The sequence below is a fragment of the Lemur catta genome, chromosome 1, assembly GCF_020740605.2.
Source record: "Lemur catta isolate mLemCat1 chromosome 1, mLemCat1.pri, whole genome shotgun sequence".
Classification (NCBI taxonomy): Eukaryota; Metazoa; Chordata; class Mammalia; order Primates; family Lemuridae; genus Lemur; species Lemur catta.
In genome coordinates, this window is record NC_059128.1 from 111,881,251 (window position 1) to 111,906,061 (window position 24,811).

General features: G+C 60.1%; 3 protein-coding genes across 4 annotated transcripts; all 3 read left to right on the top strand.

Moving 5' to 3' along the window:
* Nucleotides 1-2,881: 2,881 nt before the first annotated feature.
* Nucleotides 2,882-11,294, top strand: LRRC8E (leucine rich repeat containing 8 VRAC subunit E). The gene is made up of 3 exons (XM_045547667.1): nucleotides 2,882-2,980; nucleotides 7,330-7,472; nucleotides 8,072-11,294. The coding sequence occupies exons 2-3, from the start codon at nucleotides 7,335-7,337 to the stop codon at nucleotides 10,319-10,321; spliced, it is 2,388 nt and encodes a 795-aa protein (XP_045403623.1). The 5' UTR covers nucleotides 2,882-2,980; nucleotides 7,330-7,334; the 3' UTR covers nucleotides 10,322-11,294.
* Nucleotides 11,295-12,527: 1,233 nt separating this feature from the next.
* MAP2K7 (mitogen-activated protein kinase kinase 7) lies at nucleotides 12,528-21,786 on the top strand. 2 transcript variants are annotated; one of them, XM_045547680.1, is made up of 12 exons: nucleotides 12,528-12,822; nucleotides 14,592-14,639; nucleotides 17,470-17,611; nucleotides 17,725-17,791; nucleotides 17,904-18,017; nucleotides 18,106-18,225; nucleotides 18,336-18,443; nucleotides 18,525-18,704; nucleotides 18,783-18,863; nucleotides 18,963-19,105; nucleotides 19,579-19,624; nucleotides 19,737-21,786. In XM_045547680.1, the coding sequence occupies exons 1-12, from the start codon at nucleotides 12,699-12,701 to the stop codon at nucleotides 19,869-19,871; spliced, it is 1,308 nt and encodes a 435-aa protein (XP_045403636.1). In that variant the 5' UTR covers nucleotides 12,528-12,698; the 3' UTR covers nucleotides 19,872-21,786. The 2 variants fall into 2 exon arrangements, with proteins under 2 accessions (XP_045403636.1, XP_045403642.1); XM_045547686.1 differs by lacking the exon at nucleotides 14,592-14,639 and having other exon boundaries at nucleotides 12,568-12,822.
* Nucleotides 19,876-24,721, top strand: TGFBR3L (transforming growth factor beta receptor 3 like). Its single transcript, XM_045549400.1, has 8 exons — nucleotides 19,876-20,160; nucleotides 21,591-21,698; nucleotides 22,076-22,256; nucleotides 22,718-22,794; nucleotides 22,996-23,295; nucleotides 23,373-23,678; nucleotides 24,277-24,403; nucleotides 24,507-24,721. The coding sequence occupies exons 1-8, from the start codon at nucleotides 19,876-19,878 to the stop codon at nucleotides 24,719-24,721; spliced, it is 1,599 nt and encodes a 532-aa protein (XP_045405356.1).
* Nucleotides 24,722-24,811: the final 90 nt, after the last annotated feature.

A 24,811-nucleotide genomic window follows, 5' to 3' on the forward strand; every position in this document is an offset into this window, starting at 1 on the left:
CTGAATGCCCTGCTTTTGCCTCTGCATTGGATCATTCTAGGTCTCATATTCCCAGGTTTACCAATCATCACCTGTGTGAGCCCCTTGTGGCATGACACCAGCCTGGGTACCCTGCCCACCCACCAACCAACAGGGCCCTCCTCCCAAGTCACATTCTCACACCTACCTGCACTCTGGGAGGCAGAGGCAGGAGGATTGCTTGAGCTCAGGAGTTTGAGACCAGCCTGAACAAGAGCGAGACCCCATCTCTACTAAAAATAGAAAGAAATTAGCTGGACAACTAAAAGCAGAAAAGAAAAAAACTTAGCTGGGCATGGTAGTATGTGCCTGTAGTCCCAGTTACTCATGAGGCTAAGACAGGAGGATCACTTGAGCCCAGGAGTTTGAGGTTGCTGTGAGCTAGGCTCACAAAACAAACAAAAATTGTTTTAAAAATTAGTCAGGTGTGATGCCACATGCCTGTAGTCCTAGCAACCCAGGAGGCTGAGGCGGGAGGCTTGATTGAGCCCAGGAGTTCAAAGTCACAGTGAGTTGTGATCATGCCACTGCACTCCAACCTAGGTGACAGAGTGAGACACCATGGCACTGTAGCTGGGGCAACAGAGTGAGACTCTATCTCAACAAAAATAAAAAATAAAATAAAAATGATTAAGATGGTAAATTTTGTGTGATGTGTATTTAACCACAAGTTTTTTTTAAGCTGGACATTGTCATGTGGAAAGGCTTACACACTAGCAAGGGAGTGGAAGTGGGCAGCCTCTTTGGAGAACAGTTGAAAAGCATGTTGAATATGTTTGTCCTATGACCTATCCATTCCAGTCAAGCATCTATACCTACAGCAGGTGCCACCCTGCTCCCCGCCCTCCAGCATTCTTGAGCATACACAGTCTTGTGGATGAGGAAGTCAGAAGTGCCAGGGAATTAATGCCCTTCCACCCACCCCCTTCTCCAGAGCAGCTCTTACACAATCACAGACAGAAACTTCAAGTCCCTTGCCCCTTGGCGGGGACAACTTGAGGGTGTGACCTACACCATCGCTGTGATCTCCAGCAGAATTGAGCCCTAGTTGCCCATAGTGGCAACCTGCTCGATCTCCCTCAAGAACGCTTAGTGGCTTCTTTCTCCCTCCTCCCTGTGTCACTTCCTCATTGCCATAGTGGTGCCTCCTGGGATAATTTTCTAGGTAAACTATTTACATCCAATTCCTCATCTCAAGGTCTGAGCTCAGAGGAGCCCAAATCAAGACAATATATGATCGATCACACATCAAGCATTTATTGAATATCCACTGTGTACCAGTTACAAGTGTGCAGCTCACAGGGCTTATAGGCTAGTGACCTCAGACTCTTGCACAAGCAAAGCAATATGTATCGAGATGCTTATTTCAGCATATAGTTCAAACAAACCTCCAGGGCATGGATTCCTGGGATAGAAGAATTCAGTAGAAAGAAAACATAACCTTTCTCAAATGTGTCCTCCCTAAAAAGGTCTTCAGGAATGCCTTGTCCCTTGCTACCACATCACCCTGCATGTCACAAACTGCCATTACCTTGTTCCTTCATCTGTTTGTGTGCTTAGTGTATGTCTCTCTCCACCACCAGGACAGAAGCTCTGAGAAAGTAGGGGCCCTTTCTTATTTTGTTCTGCAGGGAAGCTTCTTCAGGGGCTGGCACACAGTAGGTGCTCTTAAAGATCTGTAATCCCAGCACTTTGGGAAGCCGAGGTAGGAGGATGGCTTGAGGCCAGGAGTTGGAGACCAGCCTGAGCAACATGACAAGACCCCATCTCTACAAAAAATTGTTTTAAAAATTAGTCAGGTGTGATGCCACATGCCTGTAGTCCTAGCAACCCAGGAGGCTGAGGCGGGAGGCTTGCTTGAGCCCAGGAGTTCAAAGTCACAGTGAGCTGTGATCATGCCACTGCACTCCAACCTAGGTGACAGAGTGAGACCCTGTCAAAAATTAAAAAATATATAAAATAAAATAAACATCTACTAAATACACAAGGAAAGTCTGTCTTCAGACTGCCTGGGGTCAGCATGCCCACTGAGTCCCTGGCTTAAGGGGTTCCAACTGGGGCATCTTTTTCCCTGTGGGGGAGGGGTCTCACTCTTCCACCCTAGCCCAGGTGGGAAGTTTCCACTGAGGGACTTCAGACAGAGAGCAGATCAATGTTCAACCACACAGGTTTGCTCCCCTGAGATTAGGCCCAGGACTTCCTAGGTGGGGAGGAGAGAGTGGGGGCTGGGAGGCAGAGTGTCCTTTAGAGAACTTCATCTCCAGCTCCCTAAACCCCCAGGCCCTGTGACCCCCAGGACCTGGGAGGGAGCAGCTTGTCCCCTCTCTTTGAGGGCAGGCACCAAGACTGGGCAGGGACAGACAGGGGAGCGCCCTCACTCTGCTCAGCCCAGCTCCTGAGCCTTGGCCAGAGTAGGAAGGGAGAAGCTGTCCCTTTTCCTCTGCCCCCCTACCCTGGCGCCAGGGCACCTGAAGACTTTGGTCACCTGTGCCTTGCTTGAACTTTGAGGCCAGGTGTCTGGGCCTTGGGGAGGTTGGAGGAGGCCCTTCCACACCTTCCTGAGGAGGTGTATGCAGCCTGGCTTCCCGAAGGGCGTCCACAGGTTGGCTCCGGGAGCCCAGGGCCTCCAGCTCTCTCCAGTTTCACCCAGCGGCCGAGTCTAGCCGGACTGCCGCGTTCTGAGACCCTTGGCCACGTCTGCCCAGCGGGATTAGTATCCCCGCCTGCCCGGGACCCCCTAACGTGGCGTGTCAGAAGCGGGGTCAACCCGAGAGCTCCTGCCACCAGCCAGGGCGACCGTTCCGGGGACGGGGCGGGGCGGGACGGGGCGGCTCCCGGGCTCCTGTCCCGCCCGCCCTGACTCACCCGCGCCCGCCGGCCCGCCCGGGAACTCTGTGGGAGTCCCGGCCGCCCAGCTCCCAGGGACCCAGGAGTTGTTGGGCCCAGCGTGCGTCCGGGAGCGGTGAGTTAGGTGGTTCTCCGCCCCTGAGGACGCCACAGGTGTGGCGGGGTGGGGGTCCGGCTGAGAGCTCGGGTCTGGCAGAGGGGAGGACCCGTCCCAGGTGCGCGGGTGCTGTGGCCTGGGCAGCCCGTCCGGGGCACACCGGGAGCAGGGGTGGGGGTGGAGGGCGCGCGCAAACGGAGGCCCGCCCAGCCCCAGGGGTGCCTGTCCTGGGAGCGCAGGGTGGGGGCGGGGGTCTTGGCCAAGTAACAAAGAGAAGATCTACAGTCTGGGGTCGACCTTGGTGCGGGAGGGGTCTTGACAACTTTTCCTTCTCCTTGGCCTCTGGGGAGACATTAACAACTCATCCCTGAGAGCCCCTCAAAACCCCACAATCCTACCACTCGGGTTCTCCCCAGTCTGTCTGTCCTCTGGAGCTCTTGAACTTGAAGCCTCCTCAGACTTTTAAGTCTGCTATCAGGGACTGCTGGGAAAAGTACTAGGCTGGGAGTCCACAGGCCTGGGGCCCCGTCCAGGATCAGCTACTAAGAAGCAGTGATCCTTCCTCCACCCTATACCTCAGTTTCCCCCTTGTGTAAAAGGCAGAGGTTGGACCTTGTGTTTTCCAAGACCCCTTTCAGGGCTGTGGGTGGGGAGGGGGCTAGGTGGCCAGGAGCACCCACCACCGCCATCACCGGGTACCACCCAGCAGCAAGAAGTCCTCCGCCAGACCTTTGGAGGCAAGTGGCTTGAGAGGAGGGGACAGGCAGTGCCACCAGTGCTGGGTGGGGGGGCGTGTGGCGTGTAGTCCTAGGTTACAAGATATCCCCTTCGTGGCCTGCTGGAAACACCACTCTCAGCTCCTTTTTCTTTTTCTTTTCTTTTTTTCTTTTTCCTTTTTGAGACAGGGTCTCGCTCTGTCCCCCAGGCTGGGGTGCAGTATCGTGATCATAGCTCACTGCAGCCTCTAACTCCTGGACTCAAGCGATCCTCCTGCCTCAGCCTCCCGAGTAGCTAAGACTACAGGTGTGCACCACCACATCCAGCTAATTATTATTTTTTTAAATTTTATCCTCTCAAAGGAGGAATTTTTTAAAATTTTTGTTAGACATGGGGGTCTTCCTATATTGCCCAGGCTGATCTCAAACTCCTGGCCTCAAGTGATCCTCCCACCTTGGCCTCCCAAAGTACTGGGATTTCAGGCGTGAACCACCATATCTTTTGGCAAAGACACTGCATCTGAACAAAGTGGGTGCAATCCCACTGGTGGGACTTGTGGCTTGGAGGGGCCAGCCCTCAAATGTCACTTGTAACTGTGAAACTTTGAGCAAGTTATTTCTCTCCCCTGAATATGGAAAGTAACATCCCCGACACCCACGCTCCCAGAGCTGGGACAAAATGAGGCATCAAGAGCGTCTGGTGGTGTAAGTTGAGTGTGGTTCTTGTGGTTGTTTTTTTCTGCCCCTCCCCCAATTGTATAAGTCCCTCTTCCCAAGCCTTCCATCTGTGCGAATTTAATGGCAGGTTCAGGACAATCAAGTTTGAGTCACAGAGACAGATAATGATAACCCCCGAGTCTGTTTCTGATTCTGTCTGTATACACCGTGTTCCATGGGAGCCACTGGGCCATCGCATGGGCCCTTGTGTGTTTGTTTCCACCTTCTTGCCTGTGACTGTGCACCGGGGAAGGTGGGTGGCAGAGCTTACACCAGGAGTGCAAGTGTGGGAAGTTGACCCCTGCCCCTGTAGGTGGCATTTCTGCCCCAGCCCCTAGAGTTACTGTTCTTAGGTAAAGCAACTGAGAACTGAAAGAAGATGTTAGGACTCCCTAGTTCTGGGTCTCCTCTCAGCTCACTGTGTGTTTGGACTTTGTACCCTTGTGCACAATGGTACACACTCAGGCCAGGTGCAGTGGCTCACACCTGTAATCCCAACACTGGGAGGCCGAGGCTGGAGGATCTCTTGAGGCCAGGAGTTTGAGATCAACTTGGGCAACATAGCAAGACCTCATTTCACAAAACTAAAATGTGCATGCCCCAAAATGCCCCCAGGTGTCCCTTCTGGTGGCTGCAATGTATATATTCATTCCCTGGGGATTGCTGTGCTGCCCTGGGCATGTTTCTCCCAGATAAGATACTGGTGTCTGAGGCTGTCTAATGCCCTGGGGCATCTTTACTTGGCTTTTTGCTTAGGACAGGGAGTGCTTAGGTAGAGATGGGGCTGTTGTATGAGGGATCCTGTGTTCTGGGCACCCCCTTGCCTGTGTCTGGTTCTGGGTAAGTCATATGGCCTGAGTCAGGGGACCCACAGCATTTCAGGATTGCAGGGAGAGTTCCTATGTGGGCATGCTTGTGCCTGCCCGCTTAACTGCAGATCCCCCAGACTAAGGTGGGAGCCATCTCAGGGATTAACAGGCATGGTCCATGTGGACAGCCTGGCCCTCAGCCTGGTGGGTGGGGCCTGCATCTTGTATCACCACCCCCACCCCTACTGTATCCTCATCCAGTGTTACGCTAAAGCCTTGGGAGGACATAGGGATGGGAAAGGGAGGCACAGAGGTGTCAGAGCAGGGGCAGAGGTGTAGGTCAGGGAGGCAGGATTGTCCCAGGTTCTCCCTGGGGAGATGGGTGGGAGGACAGCAAGGACAGGCTGGCAGCCCAGATGCCTCCCTTCCTGGCCCACCCAGCTTGTGCCCAGCTAACAGATTAGCTGGATGAGGACAGGAGGCTCCCAGGAATCTGTATAAGAAAACAGGGGATGGTCAGGCTTGGTGGCTCGCGCCTGTCATCACAGCAGGCTTGTGGAGGCTGAGGTGGGAGGATCACTTGAGGCCAGGAGTTTGAGAACAGCCTGAGCAACCTAGCAAGACCCTGTCTCTACTACAAAAAAATTTTAAAAATTAGCCAGGTGTGGTGTGGTGGTGCACACCCGTAGTCTCAGCTACTTGGGAGGCTGAGGCAGGAGGATTGCTAGAGCCCCAAAGTTTGAGGCTGCAGTAAGCTATGGTCACATCACTGCACTCCAACCTGGGTAGCAGAGTGAGACCCTGTCTCTAAAAGACTTAAAAAAAAAAAAAAAGAAGAAGAAGACACAGCCAGGCACGGTGGCTCACACCTGTAATCCTAGCACTCTGGGGGGCCAGGTGGGAGGATCGCTTGAGCTCAGGAGTTTGGGACCAGCCTGAGCAACAGTGAGACTCCATCTCTACAAATATAGAAAAATCAGCCGGGCATCGTGGCTCAAGCCTGTAGTCCCAGCTACTCAGGAGGCTGAAGCAGGTGGATCCCTTGAGCCCAGGAGTTTGAGGTTGCTGTGAACTATGATGATGTCACTGAACTCTAGCCTGGGTGACAGAGTGAGACTCTGTCTCAAAAAAAAAAAGAAGAAGAAGAAGAAGAAGAAGAAGAAGACAGGAGATATAGACTGGGCGAGCTTGGATGGCACAGAAGTGGGCCCCACCCTCTCCTTCCCCCTCCAACCTGGGGAAGTAGCTGCCTGCCTGGGAAATTGTCCCACACCTCCGTGTGACTCTTGCCTGGCCGTCTGTATCTACAATAATGATATCTTGGTCTAAAAGGAAACCCAGGGACAGACAGAGTGGCTGGCCATCGGGGAGCTTGGCAGCCTCACCCATCTAAGTCCCTGTGGTAGGTGTCACCCCAAGAGCTTTTCATTTGTAGATCGGCCACCCCTTGGACATGTGTCTTGGAGCCCAGGTCTCTGGCTTCTAGCTCTGGTCCTCCCCCTACCCCCAGGGCTGTGACTGTGGCCACTCCCTGCCCCTGAGGCCCTGGTAACCAGAGCCTGGCTCCAGCCGGCTTTTCCAGTTGGAGGTTGGAGGTGGTGCCCAGAGTGCCCCTGGAGGGGGTGGGGGGACCCACGCCCCGGAAGTCCTGAGCCTTGGGCCACTCTCAAGTCTGGTGGCGTGAGAGCAGGCCCAGACACTGAGTGTCTGAAGTCAGGAAGCACAGGAGCAGGTGTTTACAGGAGATGGACACACGGGGAGGCCGGGGACAGTGGCCCCAGGGACTGCCCTTCCAGAGCTCTGAGAGGGACACACGGGGAGGCCGGGGACAGTGGCCCCAGGGACTGCCCTTCCAGAGCTCTGAGAGGGCGACAGAGTGAGATTGGGGTGCAGGGAGCGAGAGGGAGGGTGGCTGGGGAGAATGGTGGCCGCTTGCCTCTGGAAAGGCAGTGATGTCTCATGGGGAAAACAAGGCCAGGCTAAGAGGGAGGTGGGGGCGCAGAGCTCGGGGGTTCTGCCAGGATGTGGCATGGCCGGGAGCAGACTGGGGGTGCAGGCCTGCCTGGGATGGAACGTCCAGGTGCCCCTTCCTGACAGTCTCTGTGCACCCCTTGTCTTCCTACAGGCAGGATGATCCCGGTGGCTGAATTCAAGCAGTTCACGGAACAGCAGCCCGCGTTCAAGGTGCTCAAACCCTGGTGGGATGTACTGGCAGAGTACCTCACGGTGGCCATGCTCATGATCGGGGTCTTCGGCTGCACCCTCCAGGTGAGGGGTGGGGCCAGCACCTGGGGAAGTCCCAAAGTTTTCCCATCACTGAAGAAAGGGGAGAGAGGAGGACAAACCAGAGGCCCACCACCGCTCACAGACCGATTCTGACCCCATTTGATTTTGAGACAGTTTTGCTCTGTCACCAGGCTAGAGTGCAGTGGCATCATCATAGCTCACTGCAACCTCAAACTCCTCGGCTCAAGCAATTCTCCTGCCTCAGCCTCTCCAGCAGCTGGGACTACAGGCTTGAGCCACCGTACCCAGCAATGTCCCCTTTCTATAAGGACCCAGTCATATTGGGCCCAAGCTAATGGCTTGGGCTTAACTTGACTACCTCTGCGATGACCCTATTTCTAATTAAGGCCACGTTCACAAGGATTGGGAGTTGGAACTTCAACATGTTTTGTGGGGGACACAAGTAAACCTAGTTCCTTTTTCAGACACAGACCAATGCTCAGAGGTTTGGCAACTTTTCTGGAGTCACAGCCGGCTGGTGACAGTCAGGGATTGGGGTCTCCCACCTTTGGCCTGTTTTTCTCCACCCCCTGACTCCCCAGACCCCTCACTCTCTTTTGCCATCTCTCCCATCTGCACAGGTGACACAGGACAAAATCATCTGTCTGCCCAGTCACGAGCCCCGGGAGAATGTTTCAGAGGCCCCGTGCCAGCAACTGTTGCCACGGGGGGTCTCTGAGCAGATGGGGGGCCTCAGGGAGGTTCATGGCCTCAAGAACAACTTGGACTTGCAGCAGTACAGCTTCATTAACCAGCTGTGCTACGAGACGGCCCTCCACTGGTATGCCAAGTACTTCCCCTACCTCGTGATCATTCACACACTCATCTTCATGGTTTGCACCAGTTTTTGGTTCAAGTTCCCTGGCACCAGTTCCAAGATCGAACACTTCATCTCCATCCTGGGCAAGTGTTTCGACTCTCCGTGGACCACGCGGGCTCTATCTGAGGTCTCCGGGGAGAACCAGAAAGGCCCGGCTGCTGGACGGGCAACAGCGACCATGGCGGCTGCAGCAGGGGCGGGGCCAGGGAAGGCAGGGGAGGGTGAGAAGGAGAAGGTGCTGGCAGAGCCGGAGAAAGTGGTGACCGAGCCACCAGTTGTCACCCTGCTTGACAAGAAGGAGGGTGAGCAGGCCAAAGCCCTGTTTGAGAAGGTCAAGAAGTTCCGTGTGCACGTGGAAGAAGGGGACATCCTCTATACAATGTACATCCGGCAGACGGTGCTCAAAGTGTGCAAGTTCTTGGCCATTTTGGTCTACAACCTGGTCTACGTGGAGAAGATCAGCTTCCTGGTGGCCTGCAGGGTGGAGACTTCCGAAGTCACGGGCTATGCCAGTTTCTGCTGCAACCACACCAAGGCCCACCTCTTCTCCAAGCTGGCATTCTGCTACATCTCCTTCGTGTGCGTCTATGGGCTCACCTGCCTCTACACACTCTACTGGCTGTTCCACCGGCCTCTCAAGGAGTACTCCTTCCGTTCCGTGCGGGAGGAGACTGGCATGGGTGACATTCCTGATGTCAAGAATGACTTCGCCTTCATGCTGCATCTCATCGACCAATATGACTCGCTCTACTCCAAGCGCTTTGCTGTCTTCCTCTCCGAGGTCAGTGAAAGCCGCCTGAAGCAGCTCAACCTCAACCATGAGTGGACGCCGGAGAAACTTCGGCAGAAGCTGCAGCGCAATGCCCGGGGCCGGCTGGAGCTGGCCCTCTGCATGCTCCCCGGGCTGCCAGACACTGTCTTCGAGCTCAGCGAGGTGGAGGCGCTGAGGCTGGAGGCCATCTGTGATGTCACCTTCCCCCCGGGGCTCTCGCAGCTGGTTCAATTGCAGGAGCTGAGCTTGCTGCATTCACCCGCGAGGTTGCCCTTCTCCTTGCAGATCTTCCTGAGGGACCGCCTGAAGGTCATCCGCGTCAAGTGTGAAGAGCTCCGTGAGGTGCCCCTCTGGGTGTTTGGGCTTCGTGGCTTGGAGGAGCTGCATCTGGAGGGGCTCTTCCCCCCAGAGCTGACTCGGGCAGCCACCCTTGAGAGCCTCCGGGAGTTGAAGCAGCTCAAGGTGTTGTCCCTGCGGAGCAACGCAGGGAAGGTGCCAGCTAGCGTGACCGATGTGGCCGGACACCTGCAGCGGCTCAGCCTGCACAACGACGGGGCCCGTCTGCTGGCCCTCAACAGCCTCAAGAAGCTGGCGGCATTGCGGGAGCTGGAGCTGGTGGCCTGTGGGCTAGAGCGCATCCCCCACGCGGTGTTCAGCCTCGGGGCGCTGCAGGAACTTGACCTCAAGGACAACCACCTGCGGTCCATCGAGGAGATCCTTAGCTTCCAGCACTGCCGAAAGCTGGTCACACTCAGGCTGTGGCACAATCAGATCGCCTACGTCCCTGAGCACGTGCGGAAGCTCAGGAGCCTGGAGCAGCTCTACCTCAGTCACAACAAGCTCCAGACACTGCCCACCCAGCTCGGCCTGTGCTCCAGCCTCCGCCTGCTGGACGTGTCCCACAACGGGCTGCATTCCTTGCCACCTGAGGTGGGTCTCCTCCAGAGCTTGCAGCACCTGGTTTTGTCCTACAACGCCCTCGAAGCCCTGCCGGATGAGCTATTTTTCTGCCGAAAGCTGCGGACGTTGCTTCTGGGCTACAACAACCTGAGCCAGCTTTCGACCCACGTGGGGGCCCTAAGGGCCCTCATCCGCCTGGAGCTCAAGGGCAACCGGCTAGAGGCGCTGCCCGAAGAACTTGGCCACTGTGGGGGGCTGAAGAAGGCGGGGCTCCTGGTGGAAGACACCCTGTACGAGGGCCTGCCCGCAGAGGTACGAGAGAAGATGGAGGAGGAATGAGGCCAGGGTGGGCGCGGCGTGTTGAAGTAAGGCCCCAAGGATGCCACCGCTTAGGAATCTCCACCATTGTCTTCTAAGGGCGGTGGCCACGTGAGCCCAGGAGAGGAGGGGCAGACTTGTGTCAGCCTGGTGGGGCCCAGGCAAGATCTGGGACTAGTTTGTCTAGGGAGATACAGGAGGTTGTGGATTCAGCATAGAACCTCAAATGGAGGGATTAACTCAGTCATGGAGTTCTCAGACCAAAACCACACCTGTGTCTGTGGCTGGCTGGCTAGCCCCATCCCTAGACCAGAACTGGATAATCCGGCTCAATGAGTGCCACCTATAGGGGTGGGGGCATATCTCAGCGGGATTTCCAGCCCTCCCCCCCAAAACAGTGGCTTACATCTGGGATTCTCTCCTAAGGAGGGGACACAGACACAAGGGACCAGCCCCACTACCCCAATTTTGATGCTAATCCCTTATTTATAAGTTGTTTGCTATGGACATGTGAACTCAGAACAATACAGCTCATATCTGGCCATGTATCAAAATCAACAGTGGAGTTAGTTAGTACCGAACAAAACATCCCAGTCCCTACCCTTGAAAGACCAACACAGGAGGTTTGGGTAGGGGCTAGGAACCTGCGCCAATATAAGTAAACCAGACAATTCCTATGCAGGTATTCCTAGGATGGCATGTTGAGAGATGTTGACCTAAAAAATAGGTATCCAAATATCTAGTTTCTGACCCATTTTTAGATCCTAGACCCTTTGAGAAACCAATGAAAGCTGGGCAACTCCTTCCTCAGGAAAATGCTTGTGTACACTTACACATAAAACTCTGCAGACAACTTTGGGCAGTCAACAACTTCATGGACTTTCTAAGGTTGGCAGACTCCAGGGTAGGAACACTTGCCGTGGAAGCTATGTTTTTCTGAGAATGTCTTTCGAATGTTCCATCTGTGGGTGCTTAATAAATAATACTCATTGTCAGAACTCTAATTGTTATCTCTTATGTCCACTTCTGTCACTGTCTAAACGTTCTATTTCACGGAGCCAAGTGACTCCCATGGGCCAGAATCAAGGGTGTGAGCCTCTTGTCTGGGGAACAGAGGCACAGAAGGCCACCTGGAACAAGGGAAGGTAGCGATCTCAGCTAATCCGAAGGAGAAATGCAATGGCGTCATCTGCTTAGCTTTGTCTGGAGAATCACTTTTCCCCACCTCCCCTTTTTATCCTCTTAACTCCATGCTGTTGTGTCTGCTCCACCCACAAGCCTTCAACACTCATCCCAAAGTGTTCCCGTTGGATTTGGAGCTGGCAGGGCACTTGGCACAGCCTGCCCGATCAACCCTAGGCTTGGCCACCTCCCAGGTGTCCTTGCAAAATTGGAGATTCTTGGCACCTAAGAGCAAAGGCAAGCTGCTCTCAGGGGACCTTGGGTTCCAGGTGGGAACATTTCCCCCAAGCACCCTTCAGACCACTACAAGGAGTGGTTTAGGATGCAGGGGCGCAGCGCAAAGACGCCTAAACCCAGGGCCCATCTTCAGATAGGAATTCCGCGTGTCCAGGAGCTGAGCTCACACCCCGGGGGCGGGACAGCTAAGGGGGGCGTCTTAGGTCCCAAGATCGTCTGTCCAGGAACTCTGGCCTTGACCTTGGCCCCGTCGCTGAGGTCAGGGGTCACGCCGCTGGGTTCCCAGGGCCCTCCCCTCCCGCCTGGCTTCCGCCAACCCTGAGCTTGCTGGACTGGCTGAAATGGACCAGGCTTCCCAAGGAGCCGAATTATTGTGAGCAGGTGGCACCGCGCTGCCGGCAGCAGCCCAGGCAGCAGTTAAGTATAACAGGGATCTTAATGAAGCACTGTCTGCCCCGTATTGAGAGGGCGCGGCTGTCAGACAGGACCGAACCGGAAAGAGCGAGCAGCAGACTGACGCTGCACCGTCGTGGAGACCACAGGTGACGGCTGCAAAGCGAGTCCACGGGCGCGCATGCGCAGCAGAAGCCTCGCGCGTGGCCGCATCGCTCGCTCCATGCGCATGCGCGCCGCTTCCCCCGCCCACAGCTCTCTGAAAAAACCGTGGGTTTCCTAGCAGCGCTTCTGCGCGGCGCGCTCGGGGATTCGCACATGCGCGTCACGGCGGGGCGGGAGCGAGGGTTTCGCACGTTGCCAGCCGCGAACTCTAGGTGGCGTCATCCCTCGGGCTGGGACGAAGCACGCACGCGCGGAGGTTCGCATTCGGGGAAGGGCGGGTGCGCGCCGCGGGCATGCGCCCTGCGGGGCGAGACGGCGGCTCGGCGGGGTCACCCGGGCGCAGGCGCAGTGCGGTGTTTGTCTGCCGGACTGACGGGCGACCGGGCGGTGCGCGGCGGCGGCGGCGGCGGCGGCGGGGAAGATGGCGGCGTCCTCCCTGGAGCAGAAGCTGTCCCGCCTGGAAGCAAAGCTGAAGCAGGAGAACCGCGAGGCCCGGCGGAGGATCGACCTCAACCTGGATATCAGCCCCCAGCGGCCCAGGCCCAGTAAGCACGGCGGCGTGGGGGAGGGGGCGGGCGGGGCGGGGCGCGCGCCGCGGGAGGCCCCGCCCCCGCCGTCGGGCCCCGCCCCCGCTTCCGGGGCGCTCGCTCTCCTCCTCTCCGCCTCCCCCGCCATCGTCTCGTGGGTAGACGGTCACGGTGACCCGGGGGGCCCTCCCCCGGCCTAGGGGTTCGCACCCTCGGGGCCTGGGAGCCTGGTGACCCGGCCCGGGCGAGGTCCCCTCCCGCTGGCCCGCCCCCATCGCCGAGATCCTTGGAGGTTCTGTCACCTGCAGCGAGCCAGGCTGTCCCCTACTCCACGCGACCGTGGCCCCATCCAGGTCGCCCCGCACACACAGACATACTTTTCGACCCGGGGCTTCCATTCCCGTCATTTTCAGTGACTGTCAAGATCATCCCCCGCCTCCAACCTGGGAGCTTGTCTCAGTTCAGCGGATGATCTGCTCACACACACACCTGGGCTGGGGACACCTGAGGTCACTTGACCACATACAACACCCCCTCCATCTCTTAGGAACTGAGGTTTCTTCCATTTGGTCTCCCTATGACTGTGTCTGAAGGTTCCTTCCCCAGTCCGGGATGAGCTTGTCACTGGGCTCAGCAGACCCTAACCTACCTGCACCAATCCCCCTCAAAGCCCCGTGACTAGTGTCAGTACCACGACCTCGGTGAGCATGTTTGGTCTCTCCAGAAATACACACCCAACCCCCAGACTGGTGACTTTGTCACCTAGGCTCAAGTTACTGTTCCCATTGATCTAACACCTATACCCCCCTGGCCTGGGGACACCTGAGGTTAGTGTGACTATATCTAGGCTCCCCAGCACACATCCACTTCCTTTCTGATGGTTCCCACAACCTCAGCACCAATTTCCCTGACGTCTTGTCATCCTGGATCAACACCTCCCCACTGACACACATACACACACACAACCTGGCCTGGGATCACCACGACCACAGGTAGCCTCCTCGTTGTGTCTCACAGGACCCCATCCCTAAATCCCCTCAGCCAGAGGGAATCAGATTTCCCCCTCCCCACAAACTGTGAACAGCACCCACCACCCCTGTTCCTTTCTGTGTCTCTCTTGACCCAGTGAAATGCTACCTTTTATGTCTCTTCTGATGTGGCCCTCATAGTTTATATAGTTCCCTGTGGAGTCATCTTGCCAGGAGGGAGGAGGCACTCCCCCCCATATCTGGGTACCCCAACCACTCCCCTGGTTAGCCTGACTTTCACAGCCTGACACCCCTCATCCCCCAACCCTCCCTCTTCTGGGAGGGAAGTCAGCTGAACCTGGGTCGGCATGGGTTCCCCTGTGAGGAGTCTCTTGGGATACAGACAAGTCCTGGAGGTGGACATGCTGGCTTTGGACACTGCCTGGGGCAGGAAGCCTGGCCCAGACATGGAAGGTCCCTGCTGGGCTCTACAGGGCTGCCCTCCTCAGCCCCTGCATGGATGAGAAAGGGCTGGGTATGGGGCCCGGGTGCTTTAGGGGGTGGCTGTTCCCATGCAGAGCAAGGTTCATGGCGGGCAGGCCCCCAAGGAGCCCCCTCCAGGCGTGTGTGTCTGTCAGCTCCATCCCATCCTCCCCGTTCTGCCATCTCTGTCGGTTTCTACCCATCTCTGCAGTTTGGTGCCTCGCGCCTCCCCCTCCTCCTCATTATGATTTGATTTTCTTTTCTTTTGGACGAATCGGTCGTTTCTGTTGTGATTTATCGTGGTGTTGTTTTTTTTTCTTCCTTTTCCCCATCCAGTTATTGTGATCACTCTAAGCCCTGCTCCTGCCCCGTCCCAACGAGCAGGTACCAGCCTTTTTATCATCGCCGCTTGGACATCTGCACCATTGACCTAACCGCTGCCCCGGCCGCAGAAAGCCATCCCCATCCCCCCATGTGTGTGTGTGCGTGCGTGTCCATGTCTCCTCCTGTCACCCTCACTCTCTCTCATGCCACTCGCGCAACGTTGGCCCAGCCCGGCCTCCTCTGTGCCCTCTCACCTCCTCCTACCCCCTTCCTCTTGGGCTCAGGCTTGGACTCCCTGAAGGAGGAAATGGCCCCCGCAGAGCAGGAATCTGTGGCCTGCAAGGGGGCACGTGTGTGCGACGTGGCATAAGTGTGTGTGTAAGTGAGAGAGAGAAGTTTGGGCCAGGTGGGTGGACCCTGCCTGTTTGATCCATCTCAACAATGGAATGAATGTGTAGTGCCCCCCTGGGTGTGGGCCTGTCCTCGGCACCAGGTACATGGCAGTCATCACAACAGACCGAGCCCCTCTCCTTGAGGAGCTGAGGCTGTGCTAGGAGAGACTGCCTGGGGACAGTGAGCACAGTCCCCGCCAGGGAGAACATTCTAGCAGGGTGAGGGGCTTTGCAGGGGGCTGGTCCGGGAAAGCCTTTGGAGAAGGTAGAGTTCAAGCACAGTGTCCCTGGAGGTGGCATGGGGTGGGGCAAGGACACAGCCAGCTGAGGCCCTGAAGACAAGCGCCAGCGTGTTTGGGAGCAGACGTGGCGGGCAGTTGGGCCTCGCCCGAGCCTGTGCTGGGAGGGAGACTGGGTGTGGGGTCTGGCCCGGGGGTAGTTGTGTGTGAGTGTGGCAGGGTTGCCCGTGTGTGTGCCTGACCATGTGTGTGTGTCAGGTGGGCAAGGGGGGTGTCTGTCCCTGGCTGCATGTGTGTAGAGGTCTGTGCCATGCCCTGGGAGTATGTGTTTGCATGAGCGTGTGCACATGTGTGGGGCTGGCAGCCTGCATGTCTGAGGCTCCTGTCTGCGTCATTGGGCACCTGCCCTCCAGCCCTCTCTTGCTGTCCCTCATTCATTCATCCTTTCTTTCTCTCTCTCTGTCACACACTCTTGCTCTCACTCCATCCTCCTGACATGCTAGGTGGCCTGTCACCACCTCTGTGACCTTTGTGATCTCCGTTCTCAGGGCTTCGTGTGTCTCCTTCCTGCCCCCACCTGAGCACCCTTCCTATCCCTACCGTGGCCCCGTCTGTGGGCTGGCAGCCACCTCCCTGAGCTCTGGGCAGCCCTCAGAGGGCCAGGTGGACTGTGCCAGGGCGGGGACCAATAGGACACTTCGAGGTGTGGCCCTTCCCCCCAGAGAGCTTGCAGTGCAGGGCAGGAAACCCCCCCAGAGGTGCTGGAGAGAGTCCAGGTGCAGAGGGCCTGGGGCTGGATTGGGGGGGCAGGGGCTAGGAGGGGTCCGGACTATGATTCAGGCCGTGGGCAGAGCAGAGGCACAGGGACACACTGAGCGGGGGGAGGCAGTGCTGTGGCCAGGGGCAGCGGGAGGGGAGGCCTCCCCAGGCCCCAGAGCCCTTCCTTTGCTCCTGGCAGGCCGTGCACCCCCCTGAGGATTGCAGGTCAGGGTCCCCTACCTGCCCCCTCTCTCTGGCTGAGGCCAAGGTCCTGGCCAACAGGGCAAGGCAAGGGCCCGGCTGCTGGCAGCTGGAGCAGATTGTCTCTGCCCATTTGTCACTAGGCTGAGATGGCGGGAGTCTGTTGGGCCATGGGCAAGAAAGGGGGCCGAGGCCGGAGGGAGGGCGTCCAAGGAGGCTGCAGGAGCAGGGCAGGCTCCAGGGAGAGGGGTGCCTCGGAGGCTCCCGTAGCCAGTGCCCCGAGGCGAGCACACCATTGCCCTTCCTGGGTCAGGGCCTCTGGGGCTCGAGGGGTCAAGGGAGGGTTGGCTCCTCCAGGGACCCACACCTTATTGCCCGCTCAGCCAGGGAGACACCTAATCCTGCAGTGAGCCTGCTCTCCTGTCCCAGGCCCCTCTCTGGCCTGTCTCTGCAGTGCCCCTTTTGGGCAGCTGGGCCCCGAGTCTTGGCTCCTGTCTGTCTGTCTGTCTCTTGCCCTCCCGCCCCCTAATGCCGCCTGCCCATCCCAGGGTGTCCGCTGCCTGCCCGCTGCCTGCCCGCCCGCTGTCGCATGCCCAAGCTGTCCGCATGCAGGCTGCTGGAAAGAACCCACCCCCTGGCCCAGCATGGCCCCCCACCCAGTCCCGCCAGCTCCTGCAGGGGCTATACCCCCAGATGTCCCCCCAGAGTACGCAGGCCCACCCTGCAGTCCTGCCCCTGCTTAGCCCACTGACCCGAGGGGTCCTCCCTGACCCTGGAGCAGAATGTGGGGGCAGGGCAGCTAGAAGCTGGGGTCCGGTCCCATGCCCACTGTCTCCCTGGGGTGGCCCACCCCGCTCTTGTTGGGGGCCAGGTTCCGTGCTGCCGGCAGGGCCAGAGCCCAGGCTGATCCTGGCGGGTATTCTGTCCTCACTTGGTCCAGAGTATGGGTACTGTGATCCTTGACCTGCATCCTTGGCAGAGGTGGGGAGGAAAGGGACACTCCAGGAAAGCTGCCTGGCTGAGGGACACTGTGAGGTCCCCACCTCGTTTCTCTGTCAGTATAGATTGGGGTTCACTCGCCCCCCACCAGCCCACTCAGTCTCCTGCCCGGTCAGAGGTGGGAGGAGGTACCCTGAGGACGGCCCAGTGCGTGGGTTGAGAGACCCCAGCTCCTTCACCCAGCAGCTGGGGAGGCCAGAGAGGGGAAGGTGAGGGTCCCGGCCCCTCCCCCAGTGCCAGGCCTGGAGCAGAGGCCAGCTGGGCACTGACCCCTCCCCGCCACTGGTTCTCACCCCCCAGCCCTGCAGCTCCCGCTGGCCAACGATGGGGGCAGCCGCTCACCGTCCTCAGAGAGCTCCCCACAGCACCCCACGCCCCCCGCCCGGCCCCGCCACATGCTGGGGCTCCCAGCAACTCTGTTCACACCCCGCAGCATGGAGAGGTGAGCCGTGGGCTGGTGGGGCTGGGCAAAGCCGTAGAGAGTCCTGTGGGGGCTGCAGGGGGGTTGGTTGCTCGGGAGCCCCCTACACCGACGCCTGCTCCCTGTCCCGCCAGCATTGAGATTGACCAGAAGCTGCAGGAGATCATGAAGCAGACGGGCTACCTGACCATCGGGGGCCAGGTACCACCCTTCACTCGGCGCCCCTGGGGTAGGGGGTGTGCAGGTAGGCTGGGCCCATCCTAGGGCCACAGCAGAGGCCCCGGGGACCCTCCAGCCCTTGTTGTCCTCCCAGCGCTACCAGGCAGAAATCAACGACCTAGAAAACTTGGGTGAGATGGGCAGTGGCACATGCGGCCAGGTGTGGAAGATGCGCTTCCGGAAGACGGGCCACGTCATCGCAGTCAAGGTGAGCCTCAGCCCTCGCCCCCGGGCTGGCCCACACCTCGGTCCCCCGGTGCTGAGGTCCCTCCCCTCCTTCCATGCCTGTCGTGCAGCAAATGCGGCGCTCAGGGAACAAGGAGGAGAACAAGCGCATCCTCATGGACCTGGACGTGGTGCTCAAGAGCCATGACTGCCCCTACATTGTGCAGTGCTTTGGGACCTTCATCACCAATGTGAGCACCCCTGCCCTGCCGGGTGCCCCCACCCCTGCCCTGGGGCCAGAGCTGCTCCGGGGGGGGCAGGAAGGCGCTGCCATCTCAAGCCCTGTGTGTGTCCCCCACAGACCGATGTCTTCATTGCCATGGAGCTCATGGGCACGTGCGCCGAGAAGCTCAAGAAGCGGATGCAGGGCCCCATCCCCGAGCGCATCCTGGGCAAGATGACGGTGGCGGTGAGTGGCTGGGCTGGCGGCCTGGTGGGTGGGCAGGCCCGGGCCCACGGTCATGGGCACCTGCCCCTGTGCACGCCGCAGATCGTGAAGGCGCTGTACTACCTGAAGGAGAAGCACGGCGTGATCCACCGAGACGTCAAGCCCTCTAACATCCTGCTGGACGAGCGAGGCCAGATCAAGCTGTGCGACTTCGGCATCAGCGGCCGCCTGGTCGACTCCAAGGCCAAGACGCGGAGCGCCGGCTGCGCTGCCTACATGGCGGTGAGTGGGGACCCAGCACATGGGGGGCGGCGGGCCCTGGCGGCCTCTGGGGTACAGCCTCCCCTTCTCCCCCGGCAGCCCGAGCGCATCGACCCCCCAGACCCCACCAAGCCGGACTACGACATCCGGGCTGACGTGTGGAGCCTGGGCATCTCGCTGGTGAGTGGGACCCCACCCCGTCCTCGGGCCTGGGGTGAGGTCCGGTGTGGCCCCCGACCCTGTGCCTGCGAGGTCCAGCCCTGCCCATCTCCCTCCCAGGTGGAACTGGCGACGGGACAGTTTCCCTACAAGAACTGCAAGACGGACTTTGAGGTCCTCACCAAAGTCCTCCAGGAAGAGCCCCCGCTCCTGCCCGGTCACATGGGCTTCTCAGGGGACTTCCAGTCCTTCGTCAAAGACTGGTGAGAACCCCTGCCCTGCCTGCCCTCCTCTCAGGGACGTCAGGGGAGGCCCCTTGCTTGGGGCAGGAGGGGTTAGGGGGCCGCCCTGGGGTGACGGCAGCTGTGCATGGGCTCCTGGCTGGGGGCACAGACAGGAGCTGGAGCTGATGCCCTGGGCCACGAGTTGGGTTTGGACCCAGCCTGAGGGGACAGCTGGCCCCACAGGTGTTTGGCAAGGTGGCCGTGGGAGGCTGTGGGCACCCAGCCACAGCAAGCTGAACTGTGTGTGCAGAAGGTCCTCATCTGGTCTCCCAGGGCTGGGAGGCTTCAGGGCGCATACCTGGGCAGGTCCCAGCTGTCACCAGGGCCCGGACCATCAGCAGTCCTTCCCGCTCAGACCTTAACAACCCCCAGCTCACCTGGGGCATGAGAAGTGGGGGGCAGCCGGGCCCCTCCTGCCAGCTCTCATTTCCCTCCCTCCCTCCTCCCTGCAGCCTTACTAAAGATCACAGGAAGAGACCAAAGTATAATAAGCTACTTGTGAGTACCCGGGGCCCCTCCCCATCCCTGTCCCTGCAGAACATCCCCACAGGAGCCCCAGGCCCTGAGCATGAGGCCCCCTCCTCCTAAGCCTCTGCCTCGGCCCCTGCAGGAACACAGCTTCATCAGGCGCTACGAGACACTCGAGGTGGACGTGGCGTCCTGGTTCAAGGATGTCATGGCGAAGACCGAGTCGCCGAGGACTAGCGGGGTCCTGAGCCAACACCACCTGCCCTTCTTCAGGTAGCTGCATGGCGGCGGCCAGCCCCACAAGGGCCAGGGGCATGGCCACAGGCCCCCCTTCCCCACCCAGCCACCTGCCAGGGGAGACCTGGGACCCGGATGGCCGCCGAGGGCTGAGGACAGAAAGTAGGGGCACCCACCCACCCCCGACTCCCTGCCTGCCAGCCGTGGACAGACGGGCCGTCAGGCCCCAGCCCTTCCCGCCCCGGGGTCAGCCGGCCGTGTGCGTTCCCCGGACAGACACTGTGAACGGACGACAACAGGCCGAGAGCAGACTCGCTATTTATTCAGTTGTAACCTCTGGGCTGGGGTGGCCCCCAGGGGCCAGGAGAGACCCCTGAGTCCCCAGCCCCTCTCCGAGCGTGCCGTCCTCGCCGCTCCCCATGCACCTGTTCCTTCTTTGTCACCCCCTCTACCTCTGTCCTTGTCACCCTCCCTGCCTCTGCTTCCCTCCTGGCCCAAGCCTGGGCTCAGCCACCCCTGGCGGGACCCCTGGGTCTGCTTAGGTCTCCGTGGGGCAATGAGTCAGTGGCCCCCAGAAGGGGCTGTGGGCATTGCAGCTGCAGCCGGCGGGGCTGGTCTCTCTGTCTCTCTCTCTTTCTCTCTCTCTTTGATCTCAGGGGGTCCTTTTTGGAGTTTATTGTATTTTATTGTACTTGGTGGGGGGTGGGGGGCGGAGAAGAGCTTGTTCTCATGGGGTTTGTTGGTACCTTCAGAAACTTTTACCAAAGTCACGTTTAGCTGCTTGTGGAGGGGCCCCCGACCGCCCACGGGCTCTGGGGGCTGGGCCGGGTGCTGCAGCTCCGGCTTCAGGGGCTGACCCTGGACGGGGAGACTGGCCCCAGCTTAGGGGCGAGTTGAAGACCTCAGGGGGTGTGGAGGGGGCCCAAGGGGCTGTGGCCACACACAGGGTGGCCTTCAGGGAAGGTAGACGTGGGGCGTGGCGGGAGCAGGCGGCCAGAGCGAATTGAAGACGACGAGAAGGAGTGTGGCGGGAGTTGGATTGAGGGGGAAGGGAGTGGATGTGGGGGTTCAGGGACATGTGACAGGCTCCAGCGGGGGCGAGGGGGCATGTGCCGCACCACAGCAGGCCAGGTGTCCCCCAAGCACTCGCTGCTGATGCTGCAGGCAGAGCAGGAGGGGTGTGTTTCCTTTTTGTTGGTGATGCATGCAAATCACGTGGACGAGAAAAACAAAATAGCAAAACACAAAAATGAAAAAAAAAAAACAAAAAAAAAAACCCCATAAAACCACAAACAAAAACCAACCAACACCAAAGGTGAGGAACCTCGCTGGACGTAGCTGAAGCAGCGTAGACATAGGGTTGCTGTATCCTCTCATCTGTGGTCTGAACTCTCCTTATCATAGTCACAAAATGCCGCATGTTTAAAAGTAGTAGAAGTCATCTTCTCTCTGCCCCAGGAGGAAGGCTGCCTTCTCTTGCCTCTGCTCCCCTTTGTGAGGGGCCAGGGGTCAGGTAGGGGTGCCGACAGGCCTGGCCCCCACCCTCCCTCCCTGGGGCCAGCCACAGGGGCCTCTGCGGGTAGCTGGAAGGTTGCTTGGCTGGCTCTGGGCCGGTAGAGGCCCGAGGCTGGGCTACCTGGTTTTATTTTTATTTAACTTGATTTTCCGTTTTTTGTGCGTGTGTGTCTGCCCACCACCTCCCTTCAGTGTTATGGGGGAGTCCTGGGGGAGCCTCTCCTACCTCCCCGCCTCTCCCCAGGCCTCCCCCTCGGCCTCCCCCTCGTCACCAGCCATCCCTCTGGACCAGGCAGAGGGCAGACCGGGCGGGCAGGAGCCTGGGGTGGCCCGGCCCAGCCCAAGGCCGCCAGTATTGCCCTGTCCCTTTTTAAAACAAAATGCCCTCATTTGTAAATCCTTAGACGCTTAAGAATAAACTCCTCCCTTTTCTTCTGCGAGTCTGTGGTGTGTCGGAAGCCTGGCAGGGAGGTGGGAGGGGGCTGGGGAGGGGGTGCTGTTCTGGTGGTTGAGGCATCTGCATCGAGGGGAAACTGAGGCAGAGTGGGGGGTGGCGCTGGGAAGGAGGTGTTTAGAGTAGCTTGCCCAGTATCGGGCGGCCAGTGTGAGGGCCTCCCTGCCCCCAGTAGCCACAAGACGGGCCGGAGAGGAGTCCTTAATTCCCTGCAGGCCTTGGGCCCTGGCTCTGATGTCAGTCCCTGTTGGCCACCCCCGCTCTCTGCCTCCCAGGGTGGCCGCCCAGCCAAGGACAGGGCCACCTGCCCACCTGCCAGGCCTGGGTGCAGCCAGGCTGGTGCCTCTGCTCTGGCCCCCAGACACCCTGACCTCGGCCAGTGCAGTATGCTGGGCTCTGCACTCCTGCTGCTGGCCCTGCTCTTGGGGACCACCGCGTCACCCACTGGGCCACCTGGTATGTACAGGCGGAGGGGGACACTGGGCCTGTCCCACTGCTATCCCTCCCTGTGTGGTCCTTCCTCCACTTGACTTCTTGTCCACCCCACCTGGGGGAAAGGGGGTAGGGTGGGGTCTGCCTCTCCCGTCCTCTGGTTGGCCCACATCCGGGACTTCCTCAAAGCTGGGAGCAGCTGCAGAGAGGCCTAGGACTGTGGGAGGGGTGGGCTGTGCAGGTGCCCCCCAGAGTGGGTGTGTGGGCAGTCCCCAGCATTTGACAAGGACCCTAGCTGAGGGCCTCCCGGAAGCGGACGTCTGTGTGTACTCCCTGGCCAGGGTGTGTGCGAGTGCGCTGGTGCACGGGCACGGAGGGGAGACCCCCACCTTTGCTGCCGCTGCCTTCAGCCTGGGAGTGTGAACCCTGGACAGGCAGAAAAGTCCCAGATCCTGGTGGCCTGACTGGGCTTTGGCTGTGTCCAGAAGGGCCTCTGGGGAGGGCACCCTCACCCCCCAACCCCCCTGTTGATGACAGCACCTACCTGCCCTTAGAAAGGGGAGTAGCCTGGGGGGAGGCGAGAGAGCTCTGACTCCCAGCCTGACCTTCCACCCTCCTGTGCACCTCAGCCCTTTCTGCCGGGGGGGTTTCCTCACCTGCTTTGGAGGCTCGTCCCCAGGGGCTCCCAGCTTTGCACCCAGCCTCAGCTGCTGGGCTGCGCTGGTCGCCGGGGGGCACAGCACAGTAACTGTCCCGCTTGCAGAGACGTGGCGCAGTGCGGAGCCTGGGTGAATCCGCCACCGCATCCCTTTTCCAAAGGTTGCGGCGGGGGCGAGATGGTCGGGTCACTTTCCCTGAGAGCCTAAGGGGCAGCGCGGCCTCCCTTGTCAGTGTCGCCCTCCCTCCCCCCCCTCCCGCCCCGCCAGCACCCCAGTTTCCCGCAGCGCCGGGGCCCTGGCTGCGCAGACCGCTCTTCAGTCTGGAGCTGTCGGACGTGGAGGACGTCTTCCCGCGCCGCGCGGGGCCGCTCGAGGTCCCAGCGGACAGCCGCGTGTTCGTGCAGGTGCGGACACCGGGAGCACAGAGGGCTGGTGGCAGCAGGTCGGGGCGGGCGATCCTGATGTCGTCTCCGTCCCCCAGGCAGCCCTGGCCCGTCCCTCCCCGCGCTGGGGCCTGGCCCTGCACGGCTGCTCCGTGACGCCGTCATCACGCCCGGCCCCGGGGCCAGCCCTGGCGCTGCTGCGCGGGGGCTGCCCCGCCGAAGCCTCTGTCGCCTTCCCGCCACCGCCGCCGCGCCCGGGTGCCACCAGCCCCGCGCGCTTCAGCTTCCGCCTGCGCCCGGTGTTCAACGCCTCGGTGCAGTTCCTCCACTGCCAGCTGAGCCGCTGCCGCCGCCGCCGAGGAGTCCGCCGGGCTGGGCCTCTGACGCCGCCCCCGCCATCGCGGGTGCGCGAAGGCAGAGCCGGGGATCAGGCGCCAGGGCCCTTTGGGGGCTGGGCACTGGCGGCTGAGGATACCCCGGAGTTTGGGGATCTGAGCATCTGGGCGCTTTGGGGTCTGGGGTCACTTGGGACTGGGGGGTAGACACTGGGTCTCTCTCAGGCTGGGGGCTGGGCTCAAGGACCCCAGGGGCCCATGGAACTGTGCACAAGAGTTCCTCGGGAGACAGAGAGTGGACACCGGGTTCCCTCATGGACAGCTCCGGGACTCTGGGCGGCTCTGGCTGAGAAACTGGGTGCAAAAGGCCACTGAGGGTCGAATCTCTGGGCACCTGATGTTAGCTTCACAGGTTAGGTACTGAGAGAGCTGGATCTTGTGACCTCCTTGAGGGGCTGGAATTTGGGGTCCCCAAGGGCTGGGCAGCTAGCTGCTTGTACACTTAGGGGCTGGGCTCATGGACCCTAAGGGGCCGGATTTCCAAGGGGCCTTCTGGCTGTGGTGGAGAGCTGGACTCTTAGGTCTCTCTTGGGAGCCTTGGGGACCTGAGCCAGGGTCCCGGGCCCTGACGTCCCGGTCTCTTTCCCCACCCCGCACCTGCCCCCAGTGCCTGCCTCAGGATGAGGCGTGCGTGGGCGCCAACAGTGGCAGCGGCGAGAGCCTGGGTGCTGACAACCCCCACCTGCACACGCTGACGCAGCCCATCGTGGTCACCGTGCCGCGGCCGCCCCCCAGTGAGCGCGCAGTCCCCCCCGCCCCGCGCAGGGGGCCGTGGGGCGGGGGTGGGAAGGACTTCCGGGTCCTGGGCCCAGTCTCAGTACAGCCGACTCCCCGCAGGGCCCCCCAAGGTCGTCCCGGGCCGCGCCGCCGCGCGCCCCGAGCCGCCCGCGCCGGCCCCCGCAGCCCTGGAGCCCGCGCCGGTGGTGGCGCTGGTGTTGGCAGCTTTCGTGCTGGGCGCCGCCCTGGCCGCCGGGCTCGGCCTCGTCTGCGCGCACTCAGGTACAGACCTCGGCCACGCCGGGACCTCTGCCCAGCCCCCAGACTATTCCTGAGCGTCCGGACCCGGGGTCGCGGCGATCCCGCCTACTGAGCCTGAGTCGCCATAGCCCCGACTCCGCTATGCCCGCATCAGCCCCGAGGGG

Bases quoted from the DNA above. Each gene is read 5' to 3' on its own strand.
- LRRC8E (XM_045547667.1), top strand. From the start codon at position 7,335: ATGATCCCGGTGGCTGAATTCAAGCAGTTCACGGAACAGCAGCCCGCG. The intron at 7,473-8,071 runs GTGAGGGGTGGG...CCATCTGCACAG, and splicing joins TCTTCGGCTGCACCCTCCAG to GTGACACAGGACAAAATCAT.
- MAP2K7 (XM_045547680.1), top strand. From the start codon at position 12,699: ATGGCGGCGTCCTCCCTGGAGCAGAAGCTGTCCCGCCTGGAAGCAAAG. The intron at 12,823-14,591 runs GTAAGCACGGCG...TTCCCCATCCAG, and splicing joins CCCCCAGCGGCCCAGGCCCA to TTATTGTGATCACTCTAAGC. The intron at 17,792-17,903 runs GTACCACCCTTC...TTGTCCTCCCAG, and splicing joins ACCTGACCATCGGGGGCCAG to CGCTACCAGGCAGAAATCAA.
- TGFBR3L (XM_045549400.1), top strand. From the start codon at position 19,876: ATGGCGGCGGCCAGCCCCACAAGGGCCAGGGGCATGGCCACAGGCCCC. The intron at 21,699-22,075 runs GTATTGCCCTGT...TCTGCCTCCCAG, and splicing joins GGCCCAGCCCAAGGCCGCCA to GGTGGCCGCCCAGCCAAGGA. The intron at 22,795-22,995 runs GTAGCCTGGGGG...TCCCGCTTGCAG, and splicing joins ACCTGCCCTTAGAAAGGGGA to AGACGTGGCGCAGTGCGGAG.